Source organism: Bicyclus anynana, chromosome 2 (genome assembly GCF_947172395.1).
Source record: "Bicyclus anynana chromosome 2, ilBicAnyn1.1, whole genome shotgun sequence".
Classification (NCBI taxonomy): domain Eukaryota; kingdom Metazoa; phylum Arthropoda; class Insecta; order Lepidoptera; family Nymphalidae; genus Bicyclus; species Bicyclus anynana.
In genome coordinates this window covers 6265901-6285800 of record NC_069084.1, presented here as the reverse complement: position 1 = coordinate 6285800, position 19900 = coordinate 6265901, and the positions used below count along the sequence as shown (strand labels likewise).

General features: G+C 35.9%; 1 protein-coding gene across 1 annotated transcript in view; it reads left to right on the top strand.

Annotated features, from left to right (window-relative positions):
• Positions 1 to 19900, top strand: part of LOC112045592 (cell adhesion molecule Dscam2) — a 99328-nt gene that overhangs the window by 15344 nt on the left and 64084 nt on the right. Inside the window, exons 2-9 of the mRNA XM_024081844.2 lie at positions 2730 to 2787; positions 14097 to 14164; positions 14957 to 15048; positions 16000 to 16091; positions 16577 to 16728; positions 17516 to 17606; positions 17855 to 18275; positions 18783 to 18918. Coding sequence (XP_023937612.2) covers positions 2730 to 2787; positions 14097 to 14164; positions 14957 to 15048; positions 16000 to 16091; positions 16577 to 16728; positions 17516 to 17606; positions 17855 to 18275; positions 18783 to 18918 — 1110 coding nt within the window. The remainder of the gene's footprint in view (positions 1 to 2729; positions 2788 to 14096; positions 14165 to 14956; positions 15049 to 15999; positions 16092 to 16576; positions 16729 to 17515; positions 17607 to 17854; positions 18276 to 18782; positions 18919 to 19900) is intronic.

Here is a 19900-nt window from a genome sequence, read left to right as displayed (position 1 = left end):
AATTTAGGTAATGCATCCTTAGTAAAATATATTTGCGTCAGTCTTGAATAAACTCCAAAGAATAGTTTAGCTCAAACAAGAGGAGCTATCTGTACTCCAAGCTAAGATCACAAAAGGCAAAGAGGATTGAACTAATAATAAAGGTGTCAGTTGGCGTGATTGTGAAAGTTTTAACAGCGTCGCGTTGTCTCAAAGGGTCTGTGAAAGATATCACCTGTTTGTAGTCTGATGAGACTGCTTTAGTACAAATACTTTGGCTCGGAATCTTCTCCAAGATTAAATGTTCAAGTTAATGTATTATGGTACAAACGGGCTGAGTGCCTAGTGGGAGTTTTCATACTGTGACGATCGCGTAAACGTAAACGCGAATTACTAAGGAATTGAAACAGCGCCATCTAGTGGCACTATTGCACAACGGTTTCAATTCCTTAGAAATTCGCGTTTACGTTTACGCGATCGTCACAGTGTGAAAACATTGAAAACTCCCACTAGGCACTCTGATCTGATAATAGACGTTGAAGGCTGTTTTAGTTATTCCTTACTTAATCAAATAACGAAGATAATGATGAACTGGAACAGAGTTCTATTCCAGTTGGATAGGCTAAATCCCTTCGATTTTTTCTGTCAAAACAGTCGTTGAGCATAGAATATATTTGTTTCGAGTGCAATTTATGAAGTATTGTAAATAAACGATAGCCAATGTTTCTTTTAAACTGAGGGCCTAGTGGCAGTTTGATACTGTAACGATCGCGATAACGTAAACGCGAATTACTAAGGAATTGTAACAGCGCCATCTAGTGGCACTACTGCACAACTGTTTCAATTCCATATAAACTCGCGTTTACGTTAACGCGATAGTAACGGTATAAAAACATTGAAAACTCCCACTAGGCACACTGTTCATTAGTTCAGCGGCTACATTATGTGTTCAATTCCTGAATTGAACTATGCAATATTGAGCTATTCTTTCTTCTCAGTAAAAATTCTCAGCACTTGACTATTGGTAGTATTTCAGAAGTAAATATTATCACCATAATCACGCCAATTTGAATTGGAGCGCCAGATAAGGTCCGTATATCTACCGAGTCTTAAGGAAGGATATCTCCTCTCCAATAAGAAGGAGGCCCTACAGTGCGCCGATTAAGGGGCTATAGTTATAAATGATTCAATTTTCCTTCGACTACCTACGCAAAAAGTTTGAGCAAAATTATTCTTCAAAACAAAAAACAATGTTATTTGCAACATTAAAAGTATTATTATGATGGATGCTTTGATATGTCATAGCTATCTACCTACCTTCTGTCATTCCAGAGTACAAATTTAATGTGACTTCGCAAAACATTTCAAGGTTTAACTTTGGCAGACACACCCAAACGAAGTGGGTAGCAGAAAAGAGGACTGCTAAGTGTAATTGCCGAAGTTTTAACGACGTCACCATCGACGTTGCTAACTTGAACTTGACGTAGTCCGCTTCTTAGATGTAATAGAACTGAACTAATGGGATGGTGTTTCTTAAAACTTTTTTATTCTGTTTGTTTTTAAGTTCTATCTCCAATTTTGTTTCAATACATCAAAACATTTTTTTTTTAATTCTTTACAAGTTAGCCCTTGACTACAATCTCACCTGATGGTAAGTGATGATGTAATCTAAGATGGAAGCGGACTAACTTGTTAGGAGGAGGATGAAAGTCCACACTCCTTTCGGTTTCTACACGACATCGTACCGGAACGCTAAATCGCTTGGCGGTACGTCTTTGTCGGTAGGGTGGTAACTAGCCACGGCCGAAGCCTCCCACCAGCTAGACCTGGATCAATTAAGAAACCTCAATCAGCCCAGCCGGGGATCGAATCCAGGACCTCCGTCATTAAATCCACCGCGCATACCACATGAGGCCGTCAAAATGATTTAATTTGCCGTTTTCATATATATTCCTACGGTTTTATTAATACGCTTATATTAGCTTCACTTGTAACTAACTATGTAAGTAAGAAAATCTTGGCATCTTAATTTGATATAAATAAACATGACTAGCTAAACGTCATTACAAATCCAACATGGCGGCATCTCCAAAATGGCTGATAAAATCCACCCACATGATATGGATATCAAATGAAAGGGTTTGCTGTCAGGAATACGAAAAAAACAATAGTCACGTTACTTAAATCTAATATGGCGGACGTCCAAGATGGTGGACAAGTTATTTGAAATGCACCCCATGATATGGGTATCAAGCGTTTTTTAATTTTTATTAACTATTTATTTTTTTTCACTAACATCTCAGCAGGCTGATTCACTAACTTTGACGTACCTGTTAGTTGACATAAACGAAATTGAGATCCTTCTGGGTATCATACAGTAGGTAGATGGGTATCATACAGTAGGTAGATGACATTTCTCAGATACTTTGATGTTTATTTTAATACGTTGTTAATAAAGACTAACTTAGTGATCGTGTGTGGCTGATGTTGAAACAGCAGCGTTACTATCAACTTTAACCTAGCGATCCAAATCCGACGCTATTCAACTTCGGTGCCTATATTGAATCGCTTTTAATTCGTACCATGACATCTCCTAAACTGAATAGCATTTGAATCGAATCGAAGCAGTTCAGTTTAGGTCTGCAGTTGACTCGCTATTATAGTTGATGGTAGGTATGCTGTACCTACATTCCCAGCGCCATTTAGACACTCTTTAATAAATCAAAATACAATATGTTTGTTTGTTACAGGTTTAACATCAGGTGTCAACATTATAGAACACTTTAAAAAACCCGCCATCAATTTAAGGTGAGTCCATAACAGTAATTTATTAAGATCGTAATTATACCAAGGCATTTTTTGGTAGAACCTCAATTAAAAGAGACACAATTTTGTTTAAAAATCTGATAAAACTGCGTATTGTATCAAATTTACGAAATAATGATTACAATAATGATGACCCGCGGGAATTCTGCCGTTCAATTAAGATTAAATTAATGAAAATTAAGGGACGAAAAGGGACTCTTCTCCATGCTCACTTTAGGCAGCGTTCACGTCCAGCTACCAAATTACCACGGTGAATAATTGCAGAAATTTTAATAAGGTACTAGCGGAGCCGGTCAAGCTTCGCTTTGACTAATGTGCGCTTCTTCCCTACCTTTCCCTACTCCAACCCTACCCTACCCCTACCTTACCCCTATCCTACCCGTACCCTACCCCTACCCTAAACATGCTATGTATCAGAGATGGTGCTGTATGTGAAAAAGATTTTCCCGCTTTTCTGTTGAAATTTTTCCTGAATTTTCTTTGCTATTAACCTCACGGAGCCCAAGACCTTTCCAAGGAATGCAAAACCGTGGAAATCGGTTCGTGTTTTCTGGAGTTATAGCGTCAGGAAGGAAAACCCGACTTATTTTTATATAGTAGATTTCAAAATAATGCAGGTACAGATAGGTAATGTTAAATTGTTGATAGTTTCATTATAAAGATCTAAACACGATCCCTTCGATGATGAGTCTGAAAGACTTCCTTATATAAAATTAAGACAAATATTTTACCGACATCGCATTAATATCTTGTAGAATCCGAATCAGAATCATTTATTTGCAAGAAACATTAAATTTAGTTATACAAAGATGTTCTTATGTATTAGGTAACATTGTTTTACCATGATGGATGAATGAGATGATTTGGTTCCGAAAATCAAACCAAACGTTTGCTGCGATCTGGAGATCATAAGCAAGTGTCAAAAGTGTGGTTCCACCTTAAGAGTAAACTGTCGTCCTCTACGTTAACCCTTCATGCAAAATAAGTGTATAGACGCAACAAATTTCTACATAAATTACACGTCGCCATTGGAAGCTCAGTCAGTTGGAAGGATACGTTGCGTCATACAAAGTATTATGTTGCTAGTGCCTTTCAAAAGATGAAATTAATGAATATTTACAGACGAAAACGGATTCTTGCTTATTATTTCACAACCACCATTATTACGTATCATTATTATCAACAGTGAATTAATAATAATTAATAGTTAATTAGATGTCTTGCATTGAATATGCTTACCTCGGACAAATTTTGCATTTGTGTAGAAAAAGCTTTGAGAAGGAGATCGATCGGAGAATACAGTTGGGGTGGGCAGGTGCTATGGAGAGAGCTATGCTTGGAATCTCTTTGAGGGATAAAATCCAGAACGAAGTGATTCGACAAAGAACGAAAGTTACCGACATAGCTCTCAAGGCTAGTCCATTGAAGTGGCAGTGAGCTGGTCATGTCTCTCGGACGACCGACGGTCGTTGGAGTCGTAGTGCTTGAGTGGAGACTGCGTCTCGGTAAGCGAAGTGTGTGGCGCCCCCACACTAGTGTGGAGCGATGACCTCCGGAAAGTAACAGGCATCGATTGGATGCAAAAAGCCAAAAATAGAGCCCGCTGGCGCTACTTAAAAGGCCTATGTCCAGCAGTGGATACATAATGGCTGATGATGATGATGATGAGATGTCTTGGTCGCTAACTGTAGGCCTCGTAAGAAATCTTAGAATCAGTTGGGCGATGGAGCGGGTTATGCTTGAAGTTTCTCTGCGTAATTGAATCAAAAATGAGGATATCTGCAGAAGAACCAAAGTCACTGATATAGCTCAGCGATTCGCTGAGTTGAAGTGGCAATGAGCAGGGCACCAGTACGAAGAGCCGATTTGCGTTCTGGTTCCAAGGAACCGCTGCGCTGGATGCTGGCGGCCCGAAACCATGATGTTTGGAAGTCTATACAAGAGGCCTATGTCCAGTGGATAGTGGTCGTTGATGATAGATGATGAGATGTCTTATAATATTTTATATCGATTATGTCGGTAAATCTTCTTTTGAGAAATCAAAAGGCGAAGTTTAGGGTCGTTCTCGTGGTATTTATGAAAGAATTTCCCGCGAACGGAGTTTCGGGCTTCTGATAGTTCGCCATAAAAGTGACTGTATATGACATTCAAACTGTCAACATTCCGCATTTGACCAACAAATAGTTTAGGCTTTCTTATAAAGTCCAAAGTAAAACATCCGCGGGCAACTCTGTGTTTATCTAATAGTATTGCCACTTAAATTAGTAGGTACTTATACATTATTGGAATCAATAATTTAACACACGTTTTGAATAGCAAAGGAAGTTTTAAGCACCAATTTTAGAATACACTATCTCTATACTGAAAGTAAAATTTCAATTGAATATTACCAAGTAAAAACATAAGAAGTGTAATTATTAAAGTTTTTTCATTTAATTAAAAAGCACTATGTTATTTATTATAAGCTCTAAGAAATTTCACCGCTAAGTACGTAGACAAAGTTTCCAAAATGTCTTAGCAACTTTGCCAAAGTGTTACCTACCGTTCACCGGTAAGCGATATCGTAACGAACTAATGTGTATAAATTACCTCATTCAGACATCGCGATACGCTAGTCGGTGTTAAATTACTCTAAAGTTCGTCGTTAACCTAAATAACGTAATCATGGAATGGTAGTTTCGTCGACTTGATTTAATGGCTTAGAATTAGACGTCTATTTAAGTTTAATTGTGGAGTTTAGAGTTAAATTGTAGCAAGTCCCGAACTATGGGTGCCGCAAAAACCGCTACTAATGACTTACGGCAGGCGTCCACAGATTCGCATCGTGCGTATCGGACGCATTGCAGCAAACGGATTTTAGTATTCTTTGTACTTATAGAAAATCATACAGGTGCGTCCACTGATGCGCATCGTACGGATCGCATCGAACGGATTTTAAATTAAAAATCCGTTAAGCACAATCAGTGGAGGGACATCAGTATTCTCTGTTCTAGGTTTAAAGTACAACGCGATCAACTGAATTGGGACCTTTTTTATACTTAGTTGCATAAAATTCATACATTCACTAATGACTAAACCATCAAAATTATGCTATTAACAATATTTTTAGTGTTTTTTTTTATTCTTTACAAGTTAGCCCTTTACTACAATTTCACCTGATGGTAAGTGATGATGCAGTCTAAGATGGAAGCGGGCTAACTTGTTAGGAGGAGCATGCAAATCCACACTCCTTTCGGTTTCTACACGACATTGTACCGGAACGCTAAATCGTTTGGCGGTACGTCTTTGTCAGTGTATAGATAAACAAATAACTTACCGTAATAACAACGTTCATTGATTAACAGTTAACAATTTGTTCATTATAAATATCAAGTTTGTAGGAAAATCTACATAAATTTCCAATTATCTTAATATTCATTAACATATAGGAAGGTTAAAAATAGATGAAACTTACCATTCTTAAAAACACTAGTACGAAAACTTAGTAAACTATTTAGTGATTATCCTCAAGCCTAGCCTCGATTACCAACAAGCGGTAACATTAGGAAATAATGTGTCCAAATTACCTCATCCATATAACGCCGCGTTCAGCATCGCTGTGAAACAATCCTGAATTTCATCATTAACCCAAATACAGAGTCAGCGCTCGGGAATTTCATACAATTTAACTGAATTACTATTACAAATCCCATTGCTAGTGTACAAGTTTGTTCAAACTTAAGGGAGTACGAGAGTCTCCGAAGTTTTACTATCCCTACAGAATTCTAATGTGTCTCGTAAATACACAGGATAAACAACTTTACGACAAGGTTTTAAAGTTTAATTTAGCAAAATTAATCATCTTTTTGTTTGTGGAGGAAAAACAATGGGAACAACTGATTTCCTTCAGTTCAGATCGTAGTTCCACTAGTTAACGAGTCAGTTTGGTTTGGAAAGAATAACATTGGCGCCCATTGTTTGCACTGTGGACGTGGAAATTGCGAAGCTGTTGAAGTATTTACTTTCTTACTTCCCCCCCTTTTTATAGCGAAAGCACGTTAAAGTTGATAACGATCGGAAGATATAAAGAAAACGGAAAGAGCTTTTGTTTTTAAATATAAATTCTTTAGTCACCGTAAAATAAACAGAGAGTTGTTTTTACGTACCGATGCTTTGAAACTTCAATCGATAATTATTGTAGAAACAATTAGCATGTTAATGTAAATTAAAAAAATGTTAGTTTATTAGTCAACTTATTTTTAGATGTAAAAGACAGTTCTTGAATAAGTGTAAAAATAAAGTTAAAAATAGAGAAACTCAAAATCAACAATTCCCGTACTCATATACGGGAATGGTGTGCTATTATTATTCAAGGCATTAGTAACATCCTCAACATTTATTGAGTAACAATGGAGATGTCGATCTTTTAAACTGACCTACAGATTTTAATGCGGTTTTTATCAATGGATAGAGATGTTCAGATAGGTATTTTTAGTGATGTGTTTTGTAAACCCCGCTTATTAAAAATAAATAATTTATTATTAATCTAGATAGGAAAACCAACTCAACAGTAAAAGTTTCATCATGACGCAAAAACTTTTTTCCTGGAGCAAATGATGTATGGGGAGTGAGACATCTGCTTTAAAAAATATCAAAACCTAAGTCCTTACAAGAAAATTATTAGAAAGTTCTACCAGTATTACCCACAGCCCAATCCTTCAACCCTTTCGTACTTCTCAAATAAGTACGCACATTTACACTATTCTTAACACATAGCGACGAAGATTACTTTAATTTCCCCCTCATCACTAGAATCACTTTCATCATGAAGATGAACGTCACGTCCATTCAATTCAATTGCCCCAATCCTTCTAGCAATCGAATAAATGAGCTTTTTGGATACAACTGGCCCAGATAGTAACTCTATGAAACTGTGCCACGGACTGTCTGAATTTTAGGTTATTGGGACCCGGAACAAAGGCATATAAAAGTTTAGGGAGTCGTTGTTTGTTAGCTGTTTGTTTTACATACAACGAGAACGACGTTTGGAATTTCATCGGAAGTTCTTAACTCGTACTCGTTTCGACGCCATTCCTGAACTTTTTGTATCATACTGAATTTACGTTCGCTGTGTCGACTTTTAAAAGAAAAGTTTACAATTAAGAATGTTTGAGCTGGAAAGTTTACTTTTCTTTTATTTGCCTGGGTACTAAATATTGGAAGTGTTTTATTGTTCTTGTTTGTTGATTGATGATATTAAGTTTAAAAACTATAATTTCTTTCAGTTTCAAATATTTCTTGAGTAATTTAGAAAACAATAAAAAAATCTATCGTATCTATCTTTAATGTGCATACTAGTCATGTAAAAGTGAAAATCTTGGAATCAAATTTAATTTGTATACTTACACTTGAAAATTTATAATAGTTTTAGCAGACTCAGCTGAAATGGATTACAAATATAAGAAAACCAATGTCAAATAAAGGTTATGATTCACAACATTTGTCAGGACAACTTAACAATTATTATTAACAAATCAAACTGTAATCAAAATAAGACCCTAGAATGGCAGAGAATGACCATGAGTAGAGTCACGCACTTGTGATTGTTGTGTGTTAAAGACGTCTTTGATAGCTAAGCAACATCGCCTATCCCAAGTAACCCATAAAGAATTACACAACAAGAAATGTGGACTGCTCGAACGCCACGAGCGAGTATACTGACGTCATATCTGTCTCAGACTACTATTTCCTGCAATAGATTATAGTTTTTGCATAAACTTTTTCTTGCTAGAACAAGATATAAAAGATACTTACAAGATATATATAAAGAAAATCAAGGCAAGTTTATTGTTCAAGGTCATTGACGTCGTACTTATAAAAGAGAGCTCTATTTTTTTTGTACGGTAGCTATGTGATTGTTATTCTTGTCAAGGCGAAGGGGTTTCGCGACACGTGCTCCCAGTGTGGTCAAGTGTGAGCTGGGGGTTGTTTAGTTGACAGATGACTGGCTTTGAGAGGTTCTTGTTTCAGAATCAACAATTTTGTAAAAGAAAAAATACGGTTTTGATTAAAAACTACGGAGATCAAGTTGTAGTTATTTTGTTGGAAATTTATGATTATTGTTCAGAGGTTAAGACAGATAACCCTCACTAAATTGATTGATTGATTGATTGATTGATTGATTGATTGATTGATTGATTGATGGATTGATGATATCAAAAATAGGCAGTAGAGAGCCACCCGATACAGGTGGTGGTGGTACAGTCCAATATTCACGTTTGGCGTATCAAGCATGGTCACGTACAATCCGAAGTCTAGCAGTATTTTGAGATAGATCATAAAAAAAAATACCGATAGTATTTTTTTTCTATGTATATTCTGAAATCTCTAACATCCTCGTATTATTATTTTGGCCTACAAAATGAAGTTTTGACATTCCTCAGGGTATACTTAGACTCCAGTCTCCAACCTTATATCTCATTTAACCTATACAAGCTATGATTAAAATTTCCCACTGCGGGTCTTTTCGGATGACAATAACGGCTAGTTCTATTCCTGTTTTCCCATATTTTTTTGTTTGTATTGGTAAGCTCGCATGTGGGAGCTGATACACGCATTTTTTCATCTATATTCAAATCCAAATACATATCAAACACAGACATACCATTAATATGTTCGTAATAGTGCAACAGTAAAACCTTTCCCAATAAACGAAACCGGCGATTCCGGATAGAACGGCGGCGAGTCTGTCCAATCGGTCTAATGGAGCACGCCGAGGGATGAAGTTACTTTTTTTTTCAGAGTGGATATCGCAACATCCTTTTTTAAATCACCTCATTGCTTACAATGGAGAAAGGGTTGTTATTTCACATACTCGTATATCTAATGCACTGAGTAGCCTGAATAACAATCATATATTTCTTTTTTTTTTATTCTTTACAAGTTAGTCCCTGACTACAATCTGCACTGCATCATCACTTACCATCAGGTGATGGTAAGTGATGATGCAGTCTAAAATGGAAACGGGCTAACTTGTTAGGTTATCCACACTCCTTTTGGTTTCTACACGATATCATACCGGAACGCTAAATCGCTTGTACGTCTTTGCCGGTAGGGTGGTAACTACGCACGGCCGAAGCCTCCCACCAGCCAGACCTGGACCAATTAAGAAAATCTCAATCTGCCCAGCCGAGGATCGAACCCAGGACCTCCGTTTTGTAAATCCAACACGCATACCACTGCGCCACGGTGGCCGTCAATATTTCTTTTATTTTTCTCTTAATTTTTTTTTATATATTCTAAGGTTAGTAACAACTTTTGGTAAATTCCCCTCCTCCCAACTTATACCAATAACGAGGCTATTAAAAGTTGTTAACCAGCTGTTTTTTTACTGTTGTCTAATTAATAGTTATACAACAGCCACAATGTCCTACAAATTGCGTGGTACATTCGTTCCGACGTCAGAAGTTTTTATTACCTGGTCACCCAGTTAGCTGCCAGAATCAAGAATTTTCGTTAATAATGAAAAAGTTGAGCGTCTTATCAAGATGAAGCTACTCACGGAAGATTAACTTGATATAGTTATCAATTGTAAAAATGTTTCACAGATACTGGGCTATTAGGAAAATATGAAATATAAAATACGCTTCATACTTGGACGATTGAAGGTCTGGATTATCATAGTTTTTTTAAAGAATATTTGAAAACCAATATTCCCATTCCCCTCCAACTAGTCAGGAAAGACTGTATTAGGAGTGGATACAATAATAGACCAATGGGCCGAGGAACGAACCACCACCCCTCGGTGATGAGTCCAACCGCTTTACCGATGAGCTATTGAGGCTCATGCCTACCATACTTAACTACATAAAAACTATCAGCTTTTATAAAATTACGAAGGTTTGGCCATCTTGAGCTTTCAATCTTAAACATGAGCGACATTCCCTTATTGAAATTAAGCGAAAAGCTTGTGCTAAAACTGGCTACGATATTTTATAATTACATGGATTACGTTCGAACCTGAGACCTCTCAGTAGTTTAGCGCCTTTACCGCCAACTTTAGAAGTCTAAAGTAAATTTTATTAAATACTGAATTTAAATATGGAAGGAAAAGTTTTTCGTTTAAAAATCTTGCTAAAGTAAATGTGAAGGTGGAATAAACAAATATTTTTCCTTCCATAAATTGAAAAAATATTTACCTCGTGACAGATTAACTTCAGATTAAACAAAAATAAAAAGCAAACAGCCCATCAAAGGAAAGTTAGCAGGTACTTCTGTTTGATATGCTTAAGGTACACTCATTTGTTTGAAGACGTTTTTTCCTTTCTAGTTGGGACTGTTTACCTAACCCCAGTTATTTATTTCTACTACGAATCTTGTAAGAAATTTTTAATGATACCTACGCCTGACTCTCTGAGTACATTTATAATGGAAAACCTTAGTAGGCAATTTTCATTTGAAATTTTTTGTGAGTGAGTGTTCAGTTATTGATGAACTACCAAATAAACAACATAAAAGCATAAAAAAAATAATAAAACTCAGACAAAATATTGAAGAAACCTTGTAATTAAAATTTTGTTAAAGTAATGCATGCTGTTTTACCATTGAATGAGGGTACTAATAAAATTTACACGTTTAACTAAACAGTACGTCTGCCCTACATCCAACCTTCACAAATAAACGGGAGTCCCAGCATAGTTGTGTAAGCTTGTTTCTTATTACTGCATTCTTTGTATTCTGGACATAAGTTACGTCTTTGTTTTCTTTTGTAGGTGTTTCTTTTGTATACTTTTCCAATTTTAGAATTGTACTTATCCCACATAGCGACGCGACATTTCATTCCATATTAACTTTTGGCACATATTCCAAGAAGTATATTTTATTTCCACGACAGTACCTACAGGAGTATTTTTCTAATTAATTAAAAATAATTATTTTCGGATGCTGTCAGTTCAACATCTCCAGTGTTTGAATAAAATGTGTGGATGGAGGATGATGAGAGTATTTCGTCACCGCCGAATCCAACTCGGTTGGGCAGCGTTCGGAAAACTCCGCAACACATTTTCGTCCAAAATTCCTCAGTTCCTGAAGACGAAAATCTTCGAACAGTGCGTGTTGCCAGTGATGACTTATGGAGACCTGGTCGCTAACTGTGGCCCTCGTAAAAAGGCTCAAAGTCACTTAGCAGGCGATGGAGCGAGCTATGCTTGGAGTTTCTCTGTGTGATCGAATCAGAAATGAGGAGATCCGCAGAAGGACCAAAGTCACTGATATAGCTCAGCGAGTCGCGAAGCTGAAGTGGCAATGGGCAGGCCACATAGTTCGAAGAGCTGATGGATGTTGGGGTTCGAAGGTGTTGGACCCCGCACCGGAAAGCGCAGTGTTGGTCGACCCCCCACTAGGTGGACCGAGGACATCAAGCAGGTGGCAAAGAACCGAGCAAATCCAAGTAAAAGGCCTATATCCAGCAGTGGACGTCCATAGGCTGTTAATTATGATGATGATGAAGATGACAGTGTATTTTTTGGATCTGTCTGTGAGTATATAATGTGTAGCGTTGTAGAACTTTCGCGAAAAATAAAAGACAGTGTAAATGTTAACGTCTGTCGAATCAGTTAGTAGACTTATAAAGTCCGTATAACTAAAGATATCCTTTTTCATGTAGCGATCTATTTTCGTATTAAAAGGGATATCCGTTTGATAAGTTATGGGACGCCGCTCAAAGGCAATGTTTACTCGCAAGAAATAAGCTGCTGCGAGTCAGTGAGTTTCCTGTTTAATATCGTATCGACGGAGTTGGCGTCATAATAATTTTACGTCAATAAAAATAAGTATTATTTATCTAATATTATAAATGTGAATGTTTCTGTGTGTGGAATTTTATCAATCATTCTAAGCGACTGAAAACATTAAAGTTTGAAACCCAAATCAATTTCATCCCCGGTCGTACGCAGTCACACTAATATTATAATGGCGAAAGTTTGTGTGTGTGTAAGTGTGTATGTTTGTCCCCCTTTACGCTGCAGATACTGAAGCGATTTGACTGAAATTTGTAATGGAAATAGATTTTACTCTGGATTAACACATAGGCTACATTTTCATCCAGGATTTGTGTAAAACTGGATTCCACGCGGACGAAGTCGCGGCCGTTCGCTAATAATAGATATCACACACTCATCAACCCATATTCGGCTCACTGCTGAGCTCGAGTCTCCTCTCAGAATGAGAGGTGTTAGGCCAATAGTCCACCACGCTGGCCCAATGCGGATTGGCAGACTTCACACACGCAGAGAATTAAGAAAATTCTCTGGTGTGCAGGTTTCCTCACGATGTTTTCCTTCACCTTTTGAGACACGTGATATTTAAAATGCACACAACTGATAAGTTGGAGGTATTGATTTTTTGCAAGTGCACAAAATATAATAATACTTACAAATGCGATTTTACGATACAAACCTTCGTTCCTTTCATTAAAGAACGTTCCATCAGTTATACACACTCCACTGTTTACTGTCAAGCCACTAAATCAAAAGCCAAGACATCCAAAAGTAGAAAAATTAAACCTAGTTCCAGCTAGCCTATATACCTATACATATTTATAGCCTGCCTCAGACCAATTATAGAAGGACCTGTATCGCACTTATAGTCCCGAACAAAATTGTCTGTCATTTTCTGAGGAAAACGAGCTTAGATTTGGTATATATCTCATACTAAACTAGAAGTTTTCGCCCGTTTTTTACACAATTCAACAAAACAAAAAGGTATTTTTACGGAGCTCTTTAACCGACGAACACGATTACAACTATTTAACGTCGATTCTATAGAGACAGTTTTTATAATCGCATTAGATCGTTGATCATATACTTTAACAGAAAAGTAACGTCTAGCGAGGCAGGTCCTATACAATAATTGGTCTGAGTAGCCTGCACATATTTTAGCAATAGAATTACGCGGTACGTAAATATGTCAGTAGTACTAGTAAGTAAAAAGATTAAAAATGTACGAAAAAACATATTTTGTCTCTCACAGTTGGCGACTTACTCTGCGATAATGTATCCTTTTTATAAACATCACTAGTGCATATTATCATTAATGATGTAGAGCACTGTAGAGTGTACTTTCAGACTCTATCATGAAAAACAGGATCGATCCTTTATTAATTAAAAACAACATGTTTATTCTACAAAAAGCAGACTATTACAGACTTGATTCAGGATTTCCTCATTAATTATACTCATGATATAAATCAAAAGATCAGATTCCTTTAATTAAAAATAATTGCTACCATCGGAATTATTATATTTTTGTTCCAGATCAATATCCAATTACGGGAAATATGACACTTATCGAGATTCCGAAGAATGGAATTATTATAATAAACGTAAGTGATAGCTGTAAATTGAGTATCATTTGGAAAAAATCAAGTGAACTATCAGATACCACTGATTCAATTATTGTTTTGTTTTCAGCATCGTTGATGCTATTGTTTGTCTCTGTATTGTTTTTATTTAAAAGCATTAAGAGTTGCCATAACACAATTAGTTCTACATTTTGGAACGAAGTTCCTTATCGCGCGTTGCGAAAGGGGGCTGGGAGAGGGCTAGACGGAAAACATTAAGACCAAAAGTTGTAACGACACTTTTTGCAATAGTTGTAAGCCGTGCGACGTGCGCGTGTTTCTTTGTCTCTCTCTCTCTCTCTCATAGAAAGAATGGCAGTTATTTTCGTTTCGTATTTCTATTTCGTATTTTCGCATTGAACAGTGTAGCGTCGCAACGAATATTTTTATTCAGTGTACACTACACTGTCCAGTGTGTAGGTTTTTTGTACATAATAAATAATAACAACTTCGTTCCATCCGGGTGTCCCTTGACACCTCTCAAGTATTTTTTCTATATTTCTTCCGACTTACGTCCATCAGAAAAATGGCCCGTGTGTATTTGAGATTTGCTTTGAATTAAAGCGCCATGCATCTTCCTCAATTCGAGGGTTCCTTCTCCAAATTAAAACATGTTACACAACGCAGTTTACCCTTCCAGTTATGTTATGATGTTGTAAACTAACGGCTATGATTTGCCTCTTTAGAGAGCTAACATTTCTTTAATATTATTGAGAGCGCGGTAAGCCTTGTAGTCTAAAGATTCCCAAAGAATATAAAATATTATTATTACAGATGTGTTGAAAACCTTAAGGAGATATAGAAGAACTTTGCCAATGATGATTTCTCAACACTTCAGTGAAACTACGATCACACCAGGTGTCGATGTAAGTCTTATAATATTTTTAAGGAGATGGTTCAAAATTGTATGGAGCTCAGGGTCAGTCATTGAACCCTAGCGGAAACAAAAGAAAATATTTGTTTTAACCATTTTTGATTACACAAAGCTACGAATTTACTTTAATTCTTTTAAAATATTCATTCTCTCTAAAGAAATGCAACACTAATATGGCTATTAATGGTGGATTGATGACGTTTTCAATGCAGTAGTCAATTTGACGTTTGCTGTGAATTGTCATTGTCATAGTTGCTTTAAGGGCGCCATCTTGATATAACTCAAAACATGGGTTTTAATTTAATTTATTTCTTTTTATTTAGTTAGATTTATTCACTTATTTAGATTTTAATAAAATCCTTGTGTTCTTTAAATTTTAATGATACAGGGTACCAGAGTGGACCATCTCCTTTAGAAGACCTCTAAAATATTTTTTTTAAAACTATAATCGCGCAGCGTGATAACCAGTTCAACTGGTAGCAGTTCGCATTGTGGTGAGGTGAGGTGACATGTGGTGAAGTGGAGTTAATGAAACACACGTCCGACTTCAATTAAGTATGTTTAATGACTATTGACTAACTTGCAAATGACAATACAATACGTAACGATAAATACAGTACAATACTAATAGCTATTCGTGTGTGCGCTACTCTATAGCATATACAAAATATATGCAAGTAGTAAAAACCCTTACCTGAATGACAAACCTTCATATGACCTTGAAAGCATTCAAGCAAAATGATATAAATCAGAAGATAACATTTCGATGCCAACCCTGACTTAATTGCCTTTCTAAATTCACGCAATATTGTATTTTATTGCCCTTGTAATATGGCATGATTTCATGAATTGCAAATGTAATTATTCTCACGAGGAATTAGGTTACTGTGCGAATAAATTTGGACTTTAAACGTATTTTGATAAAGTGTGAATTTGTCTGTAGGTAAACCTCCAGTGTGTAGTCAATGGTCCTCATTCAGCCAGATTTGTTTGGGAAAGGGACGGTGTTGTTATCTCTGCCAATACAGATTCGAGGTATGTTTAGGAAAATTGGACGAGTTTGTCATTTTGTATATCTTTTGATGTATTTCAGTGTGAGAAATTAAAAGGGCAGTAACGAATTATATTTGATAATTCAAAGCTAGCAAGCTATAACTATAACTACTAAGCTAGTAGCTATATCATAATATAAATATTAAAGTGACACTTGAATCAATTTAACTGTGACTTATTTTCAGTTACAAATTGACCCACGTCTTTTAATAGCTAGTAACGTCATAGTTTCAAAAGCTAATGGAGCTAGATGGATCTCTGAGAAATAAAAAAAGATAACGTTAAGGAAGGTTTATTTTTCTGCGAAATTATTTGTTTTTGCTATTCAAAAATAACTCTGCGATTATGACCATGGAAACATCATTTCAGATATATTAGTAGATAAAAAGTTTTATTAATTTTCATTAACATAAACTGTTTAGTAGTGATTTTAAAGCTAGGACTTAGAATGATCATAAAAATTTTAGGTATTCAATAGGTCAAACCATGACAACCGATGGTGGAGTAACAACACAACTTAATATTTCCCATGTAAGAGTTGATGATGGAGGACGATTTGCATGTGTGGCTCATCATGGGGAGGCAGTTTTATCACATGAAGATAGAGTTAATGTTTATGGTAAGAATATAATAATATTAAAAATATTAATAAATATTTTCTTAGACGAATACGATTAAAGTAACTTACAAATAGAGAGATAAAAGATGTAGTCAATGAATGAAGAAAAGGAGAAATAAACACATAGTAAACATCAACATTATTCACGACACAGTAAAAGCTTCGTATTCGCAGTTACCGAATTCGCAACTACTCGTGGAAGTAATAATTGTGACCTGTATTCGCAGTGAAAATTCGTTATTCGAGCGTCTATATAACCATCCAGTATCTTTTATGAAAGTGCTGTGGTTGGATTACAGCAGCTATAAACAAATATACCAAAGTAAATCAGTTATGACTTCTGAAACTAAAGTAAATGTTGTAATAATGTAAGTTATCATAGCCATGGTTACTGTATTACTTGTTGTCTACAGTCTACACTATGTCACTATTCGCTATGTTGTATGATAAAAGTTGTGTTTGCCATGGTTAATGTTTTATATTATGAACAGTTCAACGTAACTCCAACAATCCTACAGAAATTCACATTCCAGACAGATGGTTTTCACGAAATATTTACAAAACAGAAAACATTATGGAGCTTTTACTGAATTAAAGAAATTATGAGTTGATGAAAGTGAAATCTGTTTTTAAAATAATTGTTTTGGTGAAGTTAAATATTTTTATATCATAACTTTTAATTACAAATCCGTCGAATTTTAATAACCGTCATAAAATGCTTCCAAAAGTTCTGTAAATTGTTAACGTTTTGTACTTTATAATGAAAAAAACTTTTCCGTCCGAACAGGTCCCCCCTATATCCGGACATTGCCTCCCTTCAAAGTTCAGAGCGGTCAAAGTGTCACTCTCAGGTGCCCATACTATGGTTATCCGATCAGGTAATATTTAATTTAAGGTAATGTAGACTATAGATATTCATTTGCGGTATAGTCTGAAATATTTCGAACGAGAAAATTTGTTTTTTTTTTTCTAATTTTTAACATTTCTTAAATATTAAGGGAAACATTGTTGCTTTATGATCTAGCTAGCGTACCAATCATCAACACAGTAATAAATAAGTAAGAATTATCTTATATTCATTATTTTCAATTTATCTACAATCGTAAAACAAGCGTTTCATTCACAGACAAATAACATGGGAATACAAAGGAAAAGAAATTAATGCAGATTCAACACAAACTAATCGATATAAAAGACTAATAAATAACACTGCCCTTAGCATAGAAATATTTGGTAGAAAACCTAAGTTAAGAGGCAAAAGGGATATCGCGACGATGACGAACGATGGAATTTTAAATGTAAATAAAGTTAGTAAAAGCGAAAACGGAGCAACGTTCGCCTGTATAGTCAGAAGTCCGTCTGGTGAAATGGCGAAAAGGTCATTCGAGTTACAAGTGGTAGAGGCTCCACAGTTAGAGGAGATACTTTTAGCGTCGGATCTCCAAGAGGGTCAAATAGTACAAATACATTGTAATTTAAAGAGTGGAGACTCGCCAGTATATTACTCGTGGTTGAAAGATGGAAAGAAAATCCCCTCTAATCTTAAGGTATGTTGTAAAACCAACACGACTTAATAACAGGTTAGGTAGCCTAGAAGAAATCACTGTTAGTGGATAAGGTCACCTTTTGCATTGCATTTTACCCTAAGTTTAAAGATTTCGTATGTTTCATATATTTGTTATATTGCAATAAAGACATTAAAATTTAACTTAACTGTAGTGGAATAACGGCTAGTATTTAAATTTAAAATTATTTCTAAAACTTAATATAAGTAGATATTAAAAAAGCTAAAATGAATTTAAAAGACGAGAAGACCCTATAGAGTTTTATATTTAATATTAAATAAGATTAGAATTCCCATAACTCCTTCAGCTTAGGATAGTTTTTTCGTTCAATACATGTAACGGAAATAGTTCACAAAGTCTTGAACATACATACAGGAATAGTTTACAAAGTCTTACGTGCATACAAAGCACAGTGAGGCAAAATATTCCATTACGGAACTGACTATGTAGGTATTAAAGCCTGGAATGTCTTTGTGTCGTATATTTCAGATCGTAGAGCGAAGCTTGGAAGTATTTAGCGTACTTATTATCAAGAATGTGTCTCTGGAACATTGTGGTACATACACATGCGTGGCGGCGAACCACGTTGCTAAAGTTAACAGAACTGTAAACTTGTATATAAAAGGTAAGCTAACTGCAACTAAAAACGTATTAACATAATAAGTAATTATTTATTTATTTATTTATTTATTTATTTTATACACATATATATATATAAACATTACAGGCTTAACCTAATGTGTTTTATATAAACTATCTATAATTCCCTGAATTACTTGAACGTATCTGCTGAAAGTTCTGTGAAATTCAGCAGGCGAGGAGAAAAACAAATCTAAATCCGGGTCCCATTTCAATACCCCGCTTAGCAATGCCAACGCGCGAACAAGAGGTGACTCGCGGGTTTGCACCAACCTACATGTTGGAATAGTGAACAGTTTCATTTTGCGTGCCCTTTTTGTATATTGGGTATATGGAATGAAACCAACTCTAGTACTGAAGGGTTAGACAATTCGCCCCTAATCAGGCGGAAGAAGTAATCCGCTAGAGCTACGCTACGTCTCACCTCTAGTGAATCATACCCCAGCATACCTTGTAAAAAAACCGTGGGATATACGTAAGGATAGCCAACATAATAACCGTACTGTTTGCGGTACAGCCACCTTAGAATTTTTTTTATTGAAGTTTCTCCAACATTAGTTATATAACTATATTATATATTTTGCGATACAAAATAACAAAGTCATGAAATTTAAATTTTCAAGTTACCAAAAACACTCTTAGTTGTTATACCTCGATCATCATCTATTATATAAACTCAAACATTCTACGTATTTCTACTGTAACTTTCTGAGGAATTGAGCATTTCGCAGATTATTCGATGCTACATAATCAAGGTTATGACTATACACGACGAAACTACTGTCAATGAATTCAGGCCGATATCTAACGTCACCCCGATATCTAACGTCACCCGGACGTGGTTTTCTAACTCACGATCTTGGGGGCGTCCGGACTAATTCACTCAGGTCACGGTTACCTCCTCCCAGAATGGCCTTCTAAGCCGAGGTCTGAGTCTCATAGGAGACGCCCTTAGAGAGCCGTTCCCC